General features: G+C 34.1%; 4 protein-coding genes and 1 long non-coding RNA gene across 7 annotated transcripts in view; 3 read left to right on the forward strand and 2 right to left on the reverse strand.

Moving 5' to 3' along the window:
* LOC128031959 (putative disease resistance RPP13-like protein 1) overlaps window positions 1-5,622 on the forward strand; it is a 62,962-nt gene extending 57,340 nt beyond the window's left edge. The window contains exons 3-4 of the mRNA XM_052622699.1: window positions 5,201-5,297; window positions 5,387-5,622. The gene's annotated coding sequence lies outside the window, so the exon portion shown is untranslated. The remainder of the gene's footprint in view (window positions 1-5,200; window positions 5,298-5,386) is intronic.
* LOC105776260 (putative disease resistance RPP13-like protein 1) lies at window positions 1-15,149 on the forward strand. Of its 3 annotated transcripts, none has more exons than XM_052622702.1 (3): window positions 1-4,337; window positions 4,815-5,009; window positions 14,806-15,149. In XM_052622702.1, the coding sequence occupies exon 1, from the start codon at window positions 159-161 to the stop codon at window positions 2,328-2,330; it is 2,172 nt and encodes a 723-aa protein (XP_052478662.1). In that variant the 5' UTR covers window positions 1-158; the 3' UTR covers window positions 2,331-4,337; window positions 4,815-5,009; window positions 14,806-15,149. The 3 variants fall into 3 exon arrangements, 1 of the variants encoding a protein (XP_052478662.1); XR_008190098.1 differs by lacking the exons at window positions 1-4,337; window positions 4,815-5,009 and adding exons at window positions 13,232-13,826; window positions 14,410-14,619; XR_008190099.1 differs by lacking the exons at window positions 1-4,337; window positions 4,815-5,009 and adding exons at window positions 13,253-13,826; window positions 14,410-14,537.
* Window positions 2,331-4,272, forward strand: LOC128033998 (putative disease resistance protein At3g14460). The gene is made up of 2 exons (XM_052622512.1): window positions 2,331-2,817; window positions 2,966-4,272. Exons 1-2 carry the CDS (start codon window positions 2,331-2,333, stop codon window positions 4,270-4,272), a joined length of 1,794 nt encoding a protein of 597 aa, XP_052478472.1.
* LOC105776267 (uncharacterized) lies at window positions 5,745-7,900 on the reverse strand. Its single transcript, XR_008190100.1, has 4 exons — window positions 7,648-7,900; window positions 7,355-7,565; window positions 6,628-7,259; window positions 5,745-6,386 (listed from the first exon to the last, which is right to left on the reverse strand). It is a non-coding gene; the product is annotated as an uncharacterized LOC105776267 (long non-coding RNA).
* LOC105776261 (uncharacterized) overlaps window positions 12,217-19,052 on the reverse strand; it is a 23,173-nt gene continuing 16,337 nt past the window's right edge. The window contains exon 9 of the mRNA XM_052622696.1: window positions 12,217-12,632. Within this exon, the coding sequence (XP_052478656.1) occupies window positions 12,522-12,632 (111 nt within the window). The 3' untranslated portion in view covers window positions 12,217-12,521. The remainder of the gene's footprint in view (window positions 12,633-19,052) is intronic.

The following is a 19,052-nucleotide window of genomic DNA, read 5'->3' on the forward strand; positions in this document are numbered from 1 at the left end:
TGCAGTAAGATTCCCCCAATCAAGCGACAAAAGCAAGATAGCACTTGTGTTTTTCAGTACCTACAATCATATACCAAACTTCATTCACTTCCATCGACCTTTGCTCAACCCTCTTTTCTCAACCTTTCTCTACTCTTATTTCTTGCAACAACGCAACCATGCCTTTTCTTCAAGCCTTGTCCGCTATTGGAGAAGTTTTTGTCTCCAAGCTCATTGACTTTTTCCTTGACAAGCTGGCCTCATCCGACCTCCTGCAATTCGCTACTCAAAAAAAGGTTCTTGAGGAAATCCAGAACTTGGAGAAGGAACTGAAGCAGATCCGTAGGGTGCTTGATGATGCTGAAGAGAGACAGATGAAAGAGCAGCCGGTGAAAGACTGGTTGATCGACCTTCAAAACTTGGCATTCGATGTGGAGGATGTTTTGGACGAGTTTGCAACCGAAATTGGCAGGCGCAATCTGATGATGGAACGTCGAGGCAGCTCAAGTAAGAGATCCAGACTCAATATTCCTCAGTCATTCAATGATGTTCTGTTTAACAGAGATATAATGTTCAAGATAAGGGATCTTACTGCCAAATTGAAAGATTTGGAACCTCAGAGAAACAAGTTAGAGTTGCGAATGACTGATTGGGAAAGACCCACAAGACTAGAAGAAAGACTGCAGCCTACTTCTTTGGAGATTGAAAATCATGTGTATGGCAGAGACAAAGACAAACAGATAATTCTTGACTTGCTCTTGAAGAGTGATGACGAAAGAAATTTCGTGATTCCCATCCTTGGGATGGGTGGGATTGGTAAGACAACCCTTGCCCAGCTTCTTTACAATGATGCTTCCATTCAACATCATTTTCACCTCAAAGCATGGGCTTGTGTTTCTGATTATTTTGATGTTTTGAGAATAACGAAAGAAATCTTGCAAGCAATCACTTCCGTGTCATGCAATGATAATGATCTGAATATAGTTCAAGAAAAGTTACAGAAGGAGTTGTCCGGGAAAAAATTCTTAATTGTTTTAGATGATGTCTGGAATGAGAATTATCATGACTGGACTATCTTACAATCTCCTTTCAAAACGAGGACTCAAGGAAGCAAAGTTATTGTGACAACAAGAAACCACGGTGTTTCATCAACAATGGGTGCCTTGCATGCTCATTCTCTAGAGCTTTTGTCAGATGATGATTGTTTGTCTGTATTTGCTCAACATGCATTGGGAGCAAGGGACTTTGAAGGACATCCAAGCCTAAAGGAAGTTGCTGAGAAGATAGTGAGAAAATGCAACGGTTTGCCTTTAGCTGCTAAAACCCTCGGTGGCTTATTGCGCACTAATGTAGACCTTCATGCTTGGGAAGATGTATTAGAGAGCGAGATATGGAAGCTATCTAAAGATCAGTCAAGTGTAATCCCAGCTCTACAGCTAAGCTACCATCATCTTCCTCTACATTTGAAGCGATGCTTTATGTATTGTGCCATTATTCCCAAGGACTATGAGTTTGAGAAGGAAGAAATAATCTTGTTATGGAGGGCACAAGGGTTTCTACAAGAAGCACGAGATAAACAGTGCATCCATGATTTGGGTCACAAGTATTTCAACGACCTAGTGTCAAGGTCCCTTTTCCAAGTGGCCATTAACAATAATTCTGGATTTGTTATGCATGACCTCATTAATGATTTGGCTCAATCAGTTGCTGGAGAAGTATGCTTTAAAATAGAAGGTAGTCAACAAATTTCGAAGCATGCTCGCCATTTATCTTACATTGCTGAGAGGTTTGACGGCATTAAAAAATTTGAAGGCATTGATGAAGCGCAACATTTACGAACCTTTCTTCCATTACGCTTTTCTTCGGGCTTTCTATGTGATAACTATCTAACCAATCATGTCCTAACGAATTTGTTGCCAAACTTGCGATGCTTAAGGGCAATTTCTTTGGAAGGGTACCAAATCACTATGTTGCCAGATTTTGTGGGAGATTTGAAACTCTTAAGGTACCTAAACTTTTCTAATAATAGAGTTATTAAATGCTTGCCGGAATCAGTTAGTACCCTTTACAATTTAGAAACCTTTTTATTAAAGGGGTGTCGGAACCTTGAGAAGTTACCGTCAGAGATGGAAAAGTTGGTCAATCTATGCTATCTTGATATCACTGGTGCAGATAAATTAGAAAGCATGGCAAGCAATTTTAGCATGCTAACTAATCTTCAAAAACTTTCCATTTTTGTTTTGGGTAAAGAGAAGGGACATAAAATAGGGGAGTTAATGAATTTGTCAAATCTCAGGGGTGAACTTTGTATTTCAGGATTACAGAATATAACCGAGCCTCGAGATGCATAGATGGTTAGATTATCTGATAAGTCGAGAATTGGGAATTTAAAATTGCAGTGGAGCAAAGACTTTGAGAATAGAAGAGAAGAAGTCGAGAAAAAGGTGTTGGATGGACTTCAACCTTCTAAGAAGCTCATGGAGCTCAGCATTAAGTTCTATTGTGGTGAAATGTTGGCAAATTGGGTGGGCGATTCGTCCTTCAATTGTTTACAATCTTTATGCCTTGATGATTGTAGAAATTTATTGTCATTGCCATCAATTGGGAAATTGCCATTGTTGAAAAAGGTACGTATTAAAGGGTTGTCCAGTGTAAGGACTGTGGGAGTTGAGTTCTTTGGAGAGAATACGACCAACACATTTTCTTCATTGGAGATTTTAGAGTTTGTGGACATGCTTAATTGGGAGAAGTGGAACTTGTGTGAAGTTGATGAGGAAGATAGGAAATTCCCTAAACTTCGTGAACTCTTTATTGGAAATTGTCCCTTATTGTTAGAGAGTATGCCGGAATACCTTCCTTCTTTGAAGAAAACTTAGATAGGTTCAAAACTTTCCATTGCTTTCAGAATTAGAAATTCATGGTTGCCACGAGGTAATATATAAAGGTTTTGTAGATTATAGCTCTATAAAAAGAATCTCGTTTGTAGGGATTTCCAAGTTTAGTTGGGCAGCAGAATGCTTGAGGTTAAGATCAATAAAAGTGGAATCGTTTGAGATTGGTGATTGTAAGGAGTTGTGCTCTTCTGGAGATAACAATTGGGGATTGCTAACTCAGTCCATATCCCCCCAAGATTTGATAATTGAAAAATGTCCGCAACTTGTATCCATAGCAACAGAAGAGGAAAGAGAAGAATTGATGCAATTGAAGATTCCTTCTAGCATTGTAAATATGAGAATAGAGAATTGTGAAAGGCTAGAAAAACTATCGACAACCTTGTACTCTCTCGCATTACTTATGAAATTAGAGCTTTACGGTTGCTCAAAATTGATTTCTATTGCAAGGAGCAATTTACCTTCGAATCTGAAAGTGCTAGGCATTCGAAGTTGTAAAAATTTGCAATGTTTGTTGTTGGATGAAGGAGAGGATGTTGACTCCAACAATGCATGTGTTCTTCAGGAGTTGGGTATTTCCGATTGTGAATCTCTAAAGAGAATAAATAGAAGTGTGTTGCCCTCCACACTGAAAGTACTTCTGATAAACGAGTGTCCAAAGCTAGAGTCCATATCCCAAGAAATTCAAGATAACTCTTCTCTTGAGTCTATTGAAATCCATGTATGTGATATGCGTAAGGGTTTACCTCAAGGATTGAACAAGCTCAAGCATTGCAAGAGTTTATTCATAGCTAATTCTTCAAATTTGATTTCCTTAGCAGAGAGTGGTTTGCCCACCACAAGCCTTGAACTGCTCAGCCTTTGGTATTGTAGACGTCTCCAAGCTTTGCCTGGGAATATGCACAGTCTCAACGCTCTAAAAGGATTAGCAATATGGAATTGTCCAAATGTGGAATCCATTCTAGAAGAGGGGATTCCTAGCAATCTCACTTCGCTTACAATTGGTGGACCCAATATCTGGAAGGCAAAACTTGAGAGGGATTTGCATACACTCACTTGTCTTAAATCTCTCTCCATATCAAATGGGTGTCCAGATGCAGTGTCATTTCCTCAAGATGAGATAGGAGTCACACTGCCCTCTTCTCTCACCAATCTCGAAATCTCGGATTTCCCAAAACTGGAGAGCCTATCCTCCAATGGCTTTCGCAACCTCACTTCTCTCCAGTGCCTGACTATCGCAAATTGCCCAAACCTCAAGACTCTTCCGGGAAACAATATGCTTTCTTCGCTTTTGGAGCTAGAAATCAGGAGGTGTCCAATGATGGAAGAACGGTGCAAAAGGGATAAAGGACCTGAGTGGTCCAAAATTACCCACATACCTCGTGTTGCTTTTTGGAAATAACAGTCTGTTGATGATTCAGACACAAGTTCTTTGGAGAAACAATAATGTAAGAATCAAAATTGCAGGTATGTCAATTTGGGATCTTTAGAGAAACAATAGAATAATCTTATTTATTATCTTTTTTTTACAATTATTGTCCTATTTTAGAACTAGAAAAACAAAATATATTGTCCTTTGGCTGGGTCAGGAATATTATTATTTTAAAATAGAACAATGAATTTTTGTTTTACCCTATCATTTATTATTCATTCCAAGGATCTAACCATTAATTCCTGCTATTGGAAATACCGGCATATTGAATCTATGTATGGATTTTGCTTTTCTTTGGCCTGTAAATTAAAGGACTAAAAAGTTTATGAATGGAAGTGAGAATCAATATTATAGATGTTGTTTATATCCTAATATTAAAGGACTAAAAAGTTAACTTGGCACTGATGAAGGAATTGCATTGCTCCTCTGATATATTGCTATTTGGACATGTGAAAGTTGAGAGATTATGAAGCAACTTTTTTAACACGCCTTCATATATTTTGTTCTTGCAGTTGTTCCTCCGTCAAATGTGACAAAACAGCCTTTCCAACCAAATGATGCAAAACTGATGAATCATTGATGTTAGTTTAGCAGGAATTTGGCCGACAATCAGAGGATGTCACAGATTTATGATAATTGGAAATACTCCTGAATTTATTTGTTATTAAGAGGAATTTGGCTGAAATCAAATGAAGAGGATGTCTGAGGTATCTGAATTTATTTGTAACCTTTAGAATTTGCTAATTAGGAAAACTTAGATAAGCTATCTTCTTCCTAAATTATTTGCATGTTCAAATATATATCTCTCTTTAATTGATAGGTGTTTCATAACTTTCTTGAGTTTCACATCATTTAATTAGTTATCAATTAATGAAAGCCCTCTGACCAAAACATGCAGGACTCCTTGGGGAAATGCAGACCTTTTCTCAAGCGAAAGAGTTGAGCTGATTCAACTCCTAATTTCATAGGCTTTTGCTTGGATGAGCTTTACATGGGTACCCTTCCATTATACCAAAAACTTTTGTTTTTCATACCGTGCCTCTAATACTGTATAGCTATTTACACTTTGAATCTTTGTTTGCAGACACTTATGACAGTGGCTAAAAGGCTCTTGTATGTGAGTTTTGCATGATTGGATTTGTTACCAATAGGTGTAGCTTGTGAATCTTCGGCTTCAAAGTCTGTCTCTATTGTTGGAATTCCTCGAACTTCCTTTATTATGTTTAGGAAAAATCACTTCTCGATGATAGTTAAGCTAGAGTTATGTATTTATTGTGATAATGTAGCCACACTTTTATATTATATTGAAGTTTTTCGGTAGACTCTCGAGTCCCGTGGTTTTTACTCTTTGATTTAAAAGGATTTTCTACATAAAAATTGTGTCTCGTGATTGATGCTTTGTGATTATTCTTGGCTGCTTCTGTGTTTTATAGAGAATATTTGAAGTTATTTGTGCTCTCGTAATTGCCGGAAAAAAGCTGCAGTTAAGCTTGCATCTCTTCGGTTGTGGAGCAGAGCATTCTATAAAAATAAATAAAGAATAAAACATTATCAAACATGAGAAGCTGCAAATCAAACTTCACATCTGAGACTGAATTCTCTTTGATTCACTGATGTCTAGTAATTGGTATTGGTAAACCTCAAAATTACAATTTTTTTAAAGATAAAATGAATACATAAGAAGTCGTCCATCTCCTACAATTATAAAATGAATCATTTTCTTAAATATAATTTAGTCATACTATAACATCTGTTTAAAATAAAGTATGTGTAACTAACTTACAGGATAACCAGCAGACTGCAATTTGATAGAAACAGCCGAATGAAACCATGGAAGAAGCGAAGAACTACTCCAGAAGCTTGTTTGAAGTTAATGGGTTATCAAAGGAGACTGTGTTTGCCATATCGAAACCATCTATTTTCTGAACTCCAACTAGGTTTGAATACTTGAGGCCATCTAGTCCGCTAGCCTAACTCGACCTCGTAGATTGTGCTGGTAATTTGTTAAGAACATGGAGGCCGCAGTCAATGAGCTCCAACTTTCATGTTATTCTCACTACCTTAAGATCATGCCTCAGAGAAGCCTAGAGAGGTAAAGAAGAAACACAACATCATATCAGGTAGAGCAAGTTCAAGCATCTACAAAGTATATGCATATCAGGTTGTGCAAATTTGATTTCATTCCGAGTGGTTTCAAAGAAAAACCGTATACAAAAGAAGTCACAATCACAAATTTCATCATTTTATTAAATATCTTTTACTCAAGCATACTTGATTATGGTTATTAGAGTTAAGGGATGTCCTATTAAAGTAGAAGTAACTTACAGCGTAACCAGCAGAGAGCAATTTGACTAGAAAACAGACAAACGATGGGGCCACAGAGTTTTTGCCATATCCGAACCATCTATATTTCCAAACTCCAATTAGGTTTGAATAAGTGAGGCCATCTCCGCTGAAGCTATACTCTGTTGTCTTAACTCGGCATCATATACGGGGCTAGTAATCCTTATATTTAAATGTGTTAAAGATGGACACTGTAAACCAATTAGTGTTGAGTGCAATAGTAAGACACATTACATACTTAAAGGGAGATGCGAGTTTGAACTTTGGAGATGACATTGTGGGAGAGAGAACCCCAAACCTCAAACATGGAATGTAAAACGGACAAGTAGAATACCAAAAAAAGAAATGGACACTGCAGTCATCAAGCTCCAATATACATGTTCTCTGCACTAAGTTGAGATCATGCCTCAGAGAAACCAAGTGAGGTAAGAGGAAACGCAACATTAGACCAGGCCATTTATTCTAGTGATGAAACAGTTACTTTCCAAGCAATAATGTTAGCAATCTGATCTCAGGTTGGATTGTACAGGTCGGAAAAAGGCAACTTTTAAAACCAGCATCCTTACGACCAAAGACCACGTTCATCGTTTCAACTTAATACTTCAAATTTCAAGCTGCAAGACGACGGTGATCTCAATGTAAAGGCTATCTTGGAGGAGTTAAAGTAATTTACTCTAGCTTTTGATAATTTACTTTCATTTTCACGAACCTGAGGTAGGCAGATTCCCACAAAGGAAGAGAAACATGGTCACCCAAGGGATGAAAACAAATGTACAATTAATTCCCTATTCTTGCCATTCCATGGAACCCTACCCGACCAGAAAATGTGTCCTTCGAGTCCTTTGACTTGATTTCCTTCTTTCGCAAACCCAACTCCGTAAGGAGAAATGCTAGCAAACCCAACTCCATAAGGAGAAATGCTGCAACATATACAACTCAAATATTCACTTCTGATTCAAAATAAAGATACTTGAACTGCTAAAAGAATACTATTGTACGTACATCAAGCATGGTTCAAATTTCTTGACTCCAATTATCAGAAATCATACAATCTGAAGCCGTCACAGCATGAAAAGTGGTATGCTTCTTTTCGTTGAAAGGAATAAGCTTCCCTGAGTACAAGCTCCTTACGATCCAACTACTTGGCTGCAATAAATAGAGGATTCCATTACAAATATATATAAAACAAAAAATCAAAACAATAAATAGAATGGAAGGGGAATGGTGGAATGGAATAGCTAAATATCTTTTGCAAAAGACGTTTCTCTGTGAGAGCTTAATATAATCCTTGTATCACTCTGTTAATTCCCCACCAACCTAACTTGATAACCGACACTCATACAAACGATTATGAATTTATAATGAAGCTGGAAGGGGAAAAAAAGGCACTGACCATCATGGGTATCGTTCTCTCTGAAGCACATTGTCGTAGGTGACGAGACGCCCCATTCTCACCTTCACAAACAACAACTGCCATCGTTATTTTCTCAGCATCGAGATTTTGAATTAAGCACAGGAGAGTTTTGAACACACGTCCCCCTCCATGCTAGCCAACCCAAAAAGAAAATGGTAATTGTTTTAGACTAATTTAACTATGGAAGTGGAAGAAAAAGAAAAGGATATGTTAAAATTGATTGCAACTAAACCAATGACAAAGCATTGTTCTACAAGCTCAGAAGCTTAAAAGGTAGCAAATAATTCACACTTATGACAAGAATTTCAGCACCCTGACTACTATTACACGATATTGACATCAACTATAAAGCAGCTTTTGCAACAAACTAAACTTTGAATGACTAGCAAAATGATGTATGAACACAGACCGGAATATGGCACCCCAATGTGATCAAATTTAATTGAAACCTTTATAAGTAGCCTCTTTAAGGATAGCTCAAACCATGATGGAACATTAACCATTTGCACACATAAATTTCATTACATTAACCAAAATGTTAAAGAATCTAAGTTCTCAATAAGACTAGAAAACTGCTATGTTAACTGAGCCCTCCTACAAGAACTCCTGCTGCGAAGTTTCCTTCAAATATGAATATGATCTTGTCAGGGATTTAGAGGTATTTGAGGAAACTGCTTTATATGCATGACTCTGGCCCTTTCTAAGGAACCAACAGACAGCATTTAATCATTAAAACCAATAATGCTTGTAACTATGAATCATTCTTTGCACTCTGACACACACACACACAAAAGAGAAGTCTGTGAAACAATTGTTTTACTCGTAAATAATCAATAAGTAGCATATAACCTAGTGAGAGCAGCTTTAATATGAATATGTCACTGCAATAATGTGCTTAATAAAAGAGACAATCAGAATAACCAACTAGAAGCAAAAAGCTGTTAGCACTACTGAAGTACCTGAAACTGAAAATAGCATTTACCTGGATTACTTTTGCAAATTTGGTGCAGAAATGTGGTTTCCCATGAAGCATAACTCCTACTCCATCAAAAATATAGCCACTGTTATCATGACGTACGGCTTCCAAATTCTTGTAAGCCTAGTTTCTGGTTGATTCGATAGAACCATGTATCTGCAGGAAAATTAAACAAAATTGAAGTTTTCATCAGAAACAATATAGAGGAAAGAACATGAGTATAAGTCCTTACAAATTAAAAGATGACAGACGTTACTAGAAAAGGCATGATTATTGATTAGAGGCTTGGAGTTTTACTTTGAATCAATTGTGGAACCTAGGTGCTTATTAGGAACAATTCCAATTTATATTTGTATATATTCACTGTTGACACCATTTTTTATATGGAAAACGGGTCAACTTGGGTTTTGATGAAAACGGAAAAAAAAAATGGGAGTCACCACCAATTCTTTTTGATGAGGTGTGATTGGGTCACCTCGTAAAATTGGTTGTTTTTAATAAACGGTTTAATTTTATTAAAACAACGAATTTGGTCCACGAAATTCAGAAAAACGGGTTAGAGAGTCGGTTACGCACGAGGAAGGATTAGCACCCTCGATACGCCCAAAATTGGTACCTAGTTGATTACTTAATGTCGAAAATTGAAAACTTTGAAGAATTTTAAAAATACTATCTTTGTATTAAAATGTTGAAAATTTTGAAAAAAGGAGACACATTTCACGTTAATTGAGAAAGAAAGCATCATATCCGGTAAGTTAGGACATAATGTCTCGAATTCCCGATACACGAATGAATGTAAAATTTACTTATTTAAAAAATGTTTAACTATCTCGAATTTAAAGAAGGGACCACGACCAATAAGTTAGGACACGATTTTTTTAATTCCCGAGATCATTTAAAACTTGAGTTTTGAAATGATTCGTGTATTTAGATTTATCGTGAAAATCGAAACCCAGTAAGTTAGGGTACGACCTTCTCGAATCTAAACACGAGATGCTATTTATTATTTCTTAAAAAATCTCATCTCGGAAAAACAACGCGTCATATCCAATGCGTTAGGACATTACGTATCGAATTCCCGATAATGAGCTTTTTATTATTTTTAAAAGAGTAATATCGATTATTTAGATTCAACGAAGAAAATCGGAACCCAATACGTTAGCTCTCGATTCTCTCGAAGATCCCAAATACAGAGTATTACTTATATTTTTTCAAAATTTTCCGTTTTTTAATAAATCTGAGTAAAGTGAATGCAAAATAATGATAATGATGATGCAAGTAAAATGACATGATCAAAATATAAATAAATAATAAGACTAACATATAAAAAAACAATCAAGCAAGCACAATAATAAATAAATAAATAAAATTAAAGCATAATAATAATGGACATGTAAATAAATAAATAAATAAAATGAGTAAAATTATAAAGATAGAAAAGATATATATATGTATATATAAAATAATGGAAATATGAAAATGTATGTAAGTATATATTTTAAAGTTATTATACATAAAAATTATGCAAATATGTGTGTACATACATATGTACGTATATCACAATTATCAACTATAAGAAAGTATATATATATATATAGGTACGTACATATATATAATAAATTATAAAAATATGCAGATGTATATATATTATATATATATATATATATATATATATATACATACGGTTACAAAAATAAGAATAAGACATGTATAAATACTTCAGGTTTATAAAATATAAGAGTATGTAGGTATGTATATATATGCATATGAAGGTAAAATTAAAATGATAATAATAATAACTAGTTAATAAAGTTGCAACGACTAAATGAAAGGGAAATAAAACTAATAATAATAATAATAATAATAATAATAATAAATGATAATAACATTATTGCTAAAATATGGACTAAATCGAAATAAAAACGAAAGTATTGGGCGAAATCGAAATAAAAAGACAGGAAGGACTAAATTACGACGCGCGCTGAAACGGCGAGGGCTAAAACGGAAAATATCCCAAATATTGGGACACGTGTCCCTTCAGTGAGCGCAGGACTAAATCAAAAACGCTAAAAATAATTTGGGCGAAAATTATAAAATATAAAAAGTGCAAATAGGACTAGATTGAAACACCCCAGAAAGGCGGAAGGACACAAATAGGTAAATAACCCAATCATCAAAAACACGCGGATTCTGAGACGCGGGTCGGGTCGCGCGCGCGGGTTCCCCCACCAAAACGACGCCGTTTTGTTAACTTATTAAAACAATTTTTTTTTTTACAAAAATTCATTTTTTCAGTTGAAAACAAAAAAATTCTTTTTCTCTGTTTTTCAAAAACCCGATATCCCCTCCCCCTTTTGAAACGCCGGTCACATGGCACCACCGTCGACGCGCCGTTGCCATGGCTAGTGGCGGACGACTAAAGAAATGGGCCTCTCGGCCTTGGCTTCGCAGCGCAAGAAGGTTGGGTCTTCAACCCGAGGGACTGAAGAGACTTTAGATCCCGTTTAAGGCCCGATTCCGACGACGGCGGAAGGGCCTCCGTCGACTGAGCCACGGGCGGTTCAGGTATACTTCTTTCCCTCTTTTCCCCTTTTTTATTTTCGTTACAAATGAGTAAAAATAAATAAAAATAAAATAAAATAAGAACACAAGAACAGGAAAAATAGAATCAACCTTTTATTTTAAATCTTTGATCTGCTTTTTTTATTAAACTGTTGTAAAAAAAAAAAAAGAACCCCTTACAATTCGTTTGAATGGCCTTTATATAGCCATTTTTACACAATTTATTTTATTATTGTTTCTACTGTTTTGTCCTTCTTTGCTTGCGTGTTCTCCTTTGTTTTGCAGGTGGAGCAGGTTGGTGCAAGTGGGCGAAACAGTGGCGGTGGCAGAGGGTAGGTGACGGCGGCGGCAGTAGCAGAAAGATCAGAAGAGGTGGCTAGGGTTAGGGGGATTAGGGTTTCTGAAATGATTTTAAAATTTTGGGGCCACTGGGCCTTGTAATTGGGTCTGCTGGTATGGGTTAGTGTTTAGGTGGGTTATTGGGTCAGCCTGAGCCTTAGGCAAAATTGGGCCTGGGTAGGTTTTGTTTTTGTTTGGGTTATGGGTTGTAATGGGTTAGGTCAAAATTGGCCTGTACATTCACAATAGCAAACTTATCAGGAACCCTAACACAAATTTTTTTTTTTCCTTTTGATGCCATTTATGCCAGAATTCAACTGAATTTTAATTTGATAATCTAATGAAGCATTTACTAGTAGGGAAGTGTAAAGAAATTATTATCCAGTTAACCCAAAATTTCCCTGGAAAACAGCCAAGGAACAAGAAAGTAGGCAACAGTAAATCAAGAAAAAAGTACTTAATTATAAAGTTCCAGAAGAAGATAAAATTTCTAAAAGGCAGTTGCACAATCAAAATTATGTTATTTTAACACAAAACCAAGCCTAAGATTAACGAGTGGCAAGTAAAACTAAGATATAAAAGAACTTACTTTTCAGGGGATAACGCAGAACCAGCTGTAACCGAATCAGTAAGCCACTTATCTTTTAGAATTAATGAATTCACCGCACATGCATACAGGAATTTGGTTGTTTGTAGCTGGTAGTATAAAATAAAAAAATTGTCATTCAAAATGCCAACACACAACAAGATCATGCAGACCAAACTTCTAACAGTCTGATTGCCCTAATCGACTTGACAATCAAATTATACCTAATACGTTCTAACAATACCTCACTCAATGGCTAACAGATCCAAAATATATATATATATATATATATATATATGGTCCAAGACGAACTGTAGGGAATTTTTTTGAAACTATTGAATTCGGAATATGGTAAGGTAGTCCCTAGATGGGGAACGACTTCTTTAATTGGTGTCGCAATGGTTTTATTTGCTATATTTTTATCTATTATTTTAAAGATCTATAATTCTTCCATTTTATTAGATAGAATTTCAATGAATTAGATTCACAAGAATTACGAAGCCTTATTTTTCAATACAAAAAGTGAAACTTTTAGTTCTCGATTTTTTTTAGCCCCATTTTATTTTGGTAGTTCGATCGCAAAATTTATTTATTTTTATATTTTCGAAATATAAGCGTGTGACTTATTATAATTGATCTTATTGATAGTCAAAAAAAATGGGTTTGTCATCTTAATTGATATATATATATAACCTAAAAAGAGTGACGAAATTAACAAATAACAAAATAACTTTGTAGACGTCTCCAAGCTTTGCCTGGGAATATGCACAGTCTCAACGCTCTAAAAGAATTGGCAATAAGCGGTTGTCCAAATGTGACATCCATTCTGGAAGAGGGGATTCCTACCCATCTCACATCGCTTACAATTGGTGGACCCAATATCTGGAAGGCAATACTTGAGAGGGATTTGCATACACTCTCTTGAATTAAATCTCTCTCCATATCAAATGGGTGTCCAGATGCAGTGTCATTTCCTCAAGATGAGATAGGAATCACACTGACCTCCTCTCTCACCTATCTCTGCATCTCAGATTTCCCAAAACTGGAAAGCCTATCCTCCAATGGCTTTCGCAATCTCACTTCTCTCCAGCGCTTGACTATCGAAAAATGCCCAAACCCCAAGACTCTTCCGGGAAACAACATGATTTCTTCGCTTTTGGGGCTAACTCTCGTGGTGTGTCTAGTGATGGAAGAACGGTGCAAAAGGAATAAAGGACCTGAGTGGTCCAAAATTACCCACATACCTCGTGTTACAATTTTAGATCTGGAATGGAGAAACAATATTTTATGAATCAAATTTGCAGGTATGTCAAATTGGGATCATTATATCCGATACAAAATTTATTTTATTTATTAGCTTTTTTACAATTATTGGGATGATTATATATTGTCTCTACAGGAATATTATTATTTTAAAATACGAGTTATTTCAATATTCACTCAAAAATAGAATAATTAATTTTTATATTGACTCTGCATAGCTAAGTCAAGTGAAGCACCAGATGGTTTTAATCTAAACAATACATATTTGTATGTACCAAAAAAAAAAACAACAAAATTTTGTTTTATTCATTAATCCCTGCTGAATCTATGTATGGATTCTGCTTTTCTCTGGCCTGTAAATTAAAGGACTAAAAGGTTTATGAATGAAAGTGAGAATCCATATTATTGATGTTATTGTCCAGCCGGCAATGCCTTGCCGATGTTTATATCTTTTACTTGGCACTGATGAAGGAATTGCATTGCTCCTCTGATACTGACCTACGCATGAATATCCTAATTTACATCTATCTTTTAGTTTCTTCTATATATTGCTATTTGGACATGTCAAAGTTGAGAGATTCTGATGCAACTTTTTTAACACACCTTCATATTTTGTTCTTGCAGTTGTTACTCTCTCAAATGTGACAAAACAGCCTTTCCAACCAAATGATGCAAAACTGATGAAGAACAACAGATGATTGATGTTAGTTTAGCAGGAATTTGGCTGATATCCCAATCAGAGGATGTCAGAGGTATATGATAATTGGAAATGCACCTGAATTTATTTGTTATTAAGAGGAACTTGGCTGAAATCCAATGAAGAGGATGTCTGAGGTATATGAGAATTTGCAAATGCATCTGAATTTATTTGTAACCTTTTAGAATTTGCTAATTAGGAAAACTTAGATAAGCTCTCTTATTCCTAATTTGCTAATTAGGAAGACTTAGATAAACTTTCTTGGGTTTCACATCATTTGATTAGTTAACAATTAATGAAAGCCCTTTGACCAAAACATGCAGGACTCCTTGGGGAAATGCAGACCTTTTCTCAAGCGAAAGAGTTGAGCTGATTCAACTCCTAATTTCATAGGCTTTTGCTTGGATGAGCTTTACATGGGTACCCTTCCATTGTACCAAAAGCTTTTGTCTTTCTATACCATGCCTCTAATTCTGTATAGCTTGTGGATCTTCGGCATCAAAGTCTGTCTCTATTGTTGGGATTACTCGAACTTTATTATGTTTTGGAATAATCACTTCTCGATGTAGCTAGCTAAGGTAGAGTTATGTATTTATTGTGATCATGTAGCCACACTTTTATATTATGGTGAAGTTTTTGAGTGGACTCTCAAGTCCCGTGATTTTTACCCTTTGATTTAAAGGGGCTTTTCAGTAAAAAATTTGTGTCTCGTGCTATTGATGCTTTGTTATTTGTGTTTTTTTTAGAGAATATTTAGAGCTATTTGTGTTGTTGTAATAACCGAGAAAGAGTTGCAGTTATGCTTGCATCTCTTCGGTTGTGGAGCAGAGCATTCTATGAAAATAAATAAAGAATAAAACATCATCAAAATATCAAATACGAGAAGCTGCACGGTTTCACCTTAATATTTCAAAATTCGAGCTGGAAGAAGATGGTACGTCCTCAATTAAAGGCTAACTTGGAGGGCTTTCGATGATTTATATTCATTTTCACGAAACTCAGGTTGGCAGATTCGGTCATAGAGAGGAAAACATGGCCGTCCAAGGGATGAAACAAATGTGCAATTAATTCCCTATTCTTGCCATTCCATGGAACCATACACCACCGGAAAATATCTCCTTCGCGTCCTTTGACTTGATTTGCTTCTTTCGCAAACCCAACACCATAAAGGAGAAATGCTGCAACATATACAACTCAAATATTCACTTCTGATTCAAAATAAAGATGCTTGAACTACTGAAAGAGGATTGTACTTACGTCAAGCATAGTTCAAATTTCTTGACTCCAATTCTCAGAAATAGTACAACTTGAACCCAGATTTCTTACGATCACAGCATACAAAGTGGTGAAAGGAAGAAGCTTCCCTCTTTACGATCCAGCTAATTGGCTGTAATAAATATAGGATTCAATTTACAGATACATAAAACAGAAAATTAAAACAAGGGGAGAATTGATTAGCTACAAAATTGTTAAAAATTAAACCAGATTTCTTAGCAAATAATTTTTTTTTGTTAAAAATTATAAAAAAAAGATATATTAAAATTAATATAGAGTTATAAAAATTATAAATAAAAAAACTATAAAAACTTGAATTGAACCGGTTATCCTTAAATTGGTAAAGGTATCCGTCCGAGAAAAGCTATTAGACCGGTTGATCTGGAACCCGGTGGTTGAATCGACTTTTTTGTTAAATATTTTTATCAAACCAAAATTTATTGATCCAACTATTGGCATACATTTTTTAACCAAGGTTTTCAAAATCAGAACCAATAGTCAAACCAATCAAACTACTAGTTTGTTAGTTCAACTGATTTGTCCAGTTCAATTAAATAAAAAATTCAAAAAACAATTATAAAAAATCGATTTAATTATCCAATTCTCAGGCCAACTAGTCCAATGGCTTTCGTCGGGCCAATATCCTTGTCAATTTCAATCTAATCAATCTAACCAATTGGTTCGATCTAGTTCAAATTTTTATAATTTTTTTGTAATTTTTATAAGTTTATATCAATTTTAATACTTTTAATTTTTTTATTTTTATATTAATTTTAATACCTTTTTTTATAAAATTTTACAACATTTAAAATATTTGTTATTAATTTTATAATTTATTAAATTTATTAGAATTTTTATAAAATTTATAAAATTTTATAATTTTTATAACTTTATATCAATTTTCATAATTTTTAATATTTTTAATATCTAATAATTTTATAATTTTTTATCATTTTTCATAAAAGATATTATATTAAATTAGAAGTTGCCACGTGTCACCATTTGTTTGGTGAGTCATTTTATTTTAACGGTAAATTTGATCAATGACAAAAATCTTTAATGGAGGGGCTTAATTGATTATTTTAACTAACGGTAAGAGCTTAATTGGGTGCATATTTAATACAGTGACGTCACGTTTAGCTCGTGGGACGCCATGCATTTCATCGTCGAGATGACGAATTCTTCTTGTTAGGATGTGATGTGTCGTGTCGTTGGGACATTGGTTCTTTCTTGTCATGATGTTGACTCTATTTTTTTCAAAATGTGAAATGCACTCTATGAAGATTAAAGAGGATTTCATGTTCCAACTTACACAAACCAACACGAAAGATTAGACCTGTTCAAAATCTCCAATTTTATTCTTCGTTTCTGTCGTATATAATATATATAGATTTTATATTATATAAAATATTTTCAAGTAAAACATATTATTATAATTTTATGTTATTTATAATATATATATATACACATACATACAAACAACGTATAGACATATAATATGTATATATAATGTGGAAAGAAAAAAGGAGATTAATAAAAAGAAAGAAATGTTGTGAAAATGTGCCATTGATTTTAATAGAAGTCACACCTTTTAGTTCAAAATTTGAAGTTAAAAAAAAATGCCTCACCATGAAACATTATAATTATTTGGCTTTTTTTTAATAGTTGAAAAAGAGTAACTTAAGCACAGGGGTAAATCCAGAGGACTCGCAAGAGTTTTGATTCTTTAAAATGAAAATTTTTTTATTTATACATTTTAAAATTTTAAAATTTTAAATTTATAAATGTAAGATTGCACTTTGGTCCTCTTAAAGTAATAAAATTTTGATTTAATCATTTAAAATTTATATTTTTATTATCGTAGAATTTACAATTTATTTTTGACCCTCATAAAAAAATTTCTACTTTCGCCCTGCTTGAACACTTATTCGTGAGCTATAAATAGATCTTTAGACTAGAGACTTAAATGTGTCTTTTCTTATAAAAGTTTTGAGAAAAAATTTTTATTGAGTGTTGTCCGAATTCGTTTCGATTTGTTAAAACATTTCAATAGAGTTACATTGTTCTAATTGAAATAAAGACATTGTATACTAGAAATAATATTTCTTAATCATCTTGCATAATAAAGATGAAATAAAATATTCTTAAGATAATTTCTAGGTATAAAATCTTACTTTTATAATTTTATATATATATTTGGATCCACCAACTTTTATCATCCCCAAAGATTAATAAGAATAGGGTTGAAGAGCTAATTGAATATGGATGGATGTATAATAATAATTTCATATCATTAAAATTTGTTGATGTAACATGCCTAAAAATCTTAATTTATTCTATTCATATTCATATTCATCATCAATATCAAAACATATCTAATCAATTCAAATGTCGATTTTACAATACGGACTTTCGGTTCGAGAAAGGTGAGTCTATAGTTATGGCTAAATTCTGTCACTACTCATCCGGTAATTATTTTTATTTTTATTTTCATTAATTAATTTTATTTTTTTAATTATTGACATTATTGGCATTTGATATTTTGATCACTTTTCTATTAAAAAATTAATAGAATGTTGACATGATTTTTTATATTAACGTAATAACAAATTTAATCCTATAGTGTTTAGATTTAGCCTCAAATCTTAAAAAATCAACAAATTTAAGCTTCAATTTTGCATATTCTATCAATTTTTTATTCTAAAAATAAAATAATAATATTTAAAAGAATTTAAAATTAATAATTTTAATAAAAATACATAATATTTTTAAAATTATTAAATAACGTTATAGTGTTCACACTAAACTGGTATGAAGCATGACTGGACTATCTTACAATCCCCTTTCAAAACGAGGACTCAAGGAAGCAAAATTATTGTGACAACAAGAAACCACGGTGTTTCATCAACAATGGGTGCCTTGCATGCTCATTCCTTAGAGATTTTGTCAGCTGATGATTGTTTGTCTGTATTTGCTCAACATGCACTGGGAGCAAGGGGTTTTGAAGGACATCCAAGCCTAAAGGAAGTTGCTGAGAAGATAGTGAGAAAATGCAACGGTTTGCCTTTAGCTGCTAAAACCCTCGGTGGCTTATTGCGCACTAATGTAGACCTTCATGCTTGGGAAGATATATTAGAGAGCGAGATATGGAAGCTATCTAAAGATCAGTCAAGTATAATCCCAGCTCTACAGGTAAGCTACCATCATCTTCCTCTACATTTGAAGCGATGCTTTATGTATTGTGCCATTATTCCCAAGGACTATGAGTTTGAGAAGGAAGAAATAATCTTATTAT

The sequence above is a fragment of the Gossypium raimondii genome, chromosome 10 (genome assembly GCF_025698545.1).
Source record: "Gossypium raimondii isolate GPD5lz chromosome 10, ASM2569854v1, whole genome shotgun sequence".
Lineage (NCBI taxonomy): Eukaryota > Viridiplantae > Streptophyta > Magnoliopsida > Malvales > Malvaceae > Gossypium > Gossypium raimondii.

Excerpts from the sequence above, each read along its gene's own strand:
- LOC105776260 (XM_052622702.1), top strand. The coding sequence starts at position 159 with ATGCCTTTTCTTCAAGCCTTGTCCGCTATTGGAGAAGTTTTTGTCTCC.
- LOC128033998 (XM_052622512.1), top strand. The coding sequence starts at position 2,331 with ATGGTTAGATTATCTGATAAGTCGAGAATTGGGAATTTAAAATTGCAG. Across the intron at positions 2,818-2,965 it reads TTGTCCCTTATTGTTAGAGA|GGATTTCCAAGTTTAGTTGG; the intron begins GTATGCCGGAAT and ends TCTCGTTTGTAG.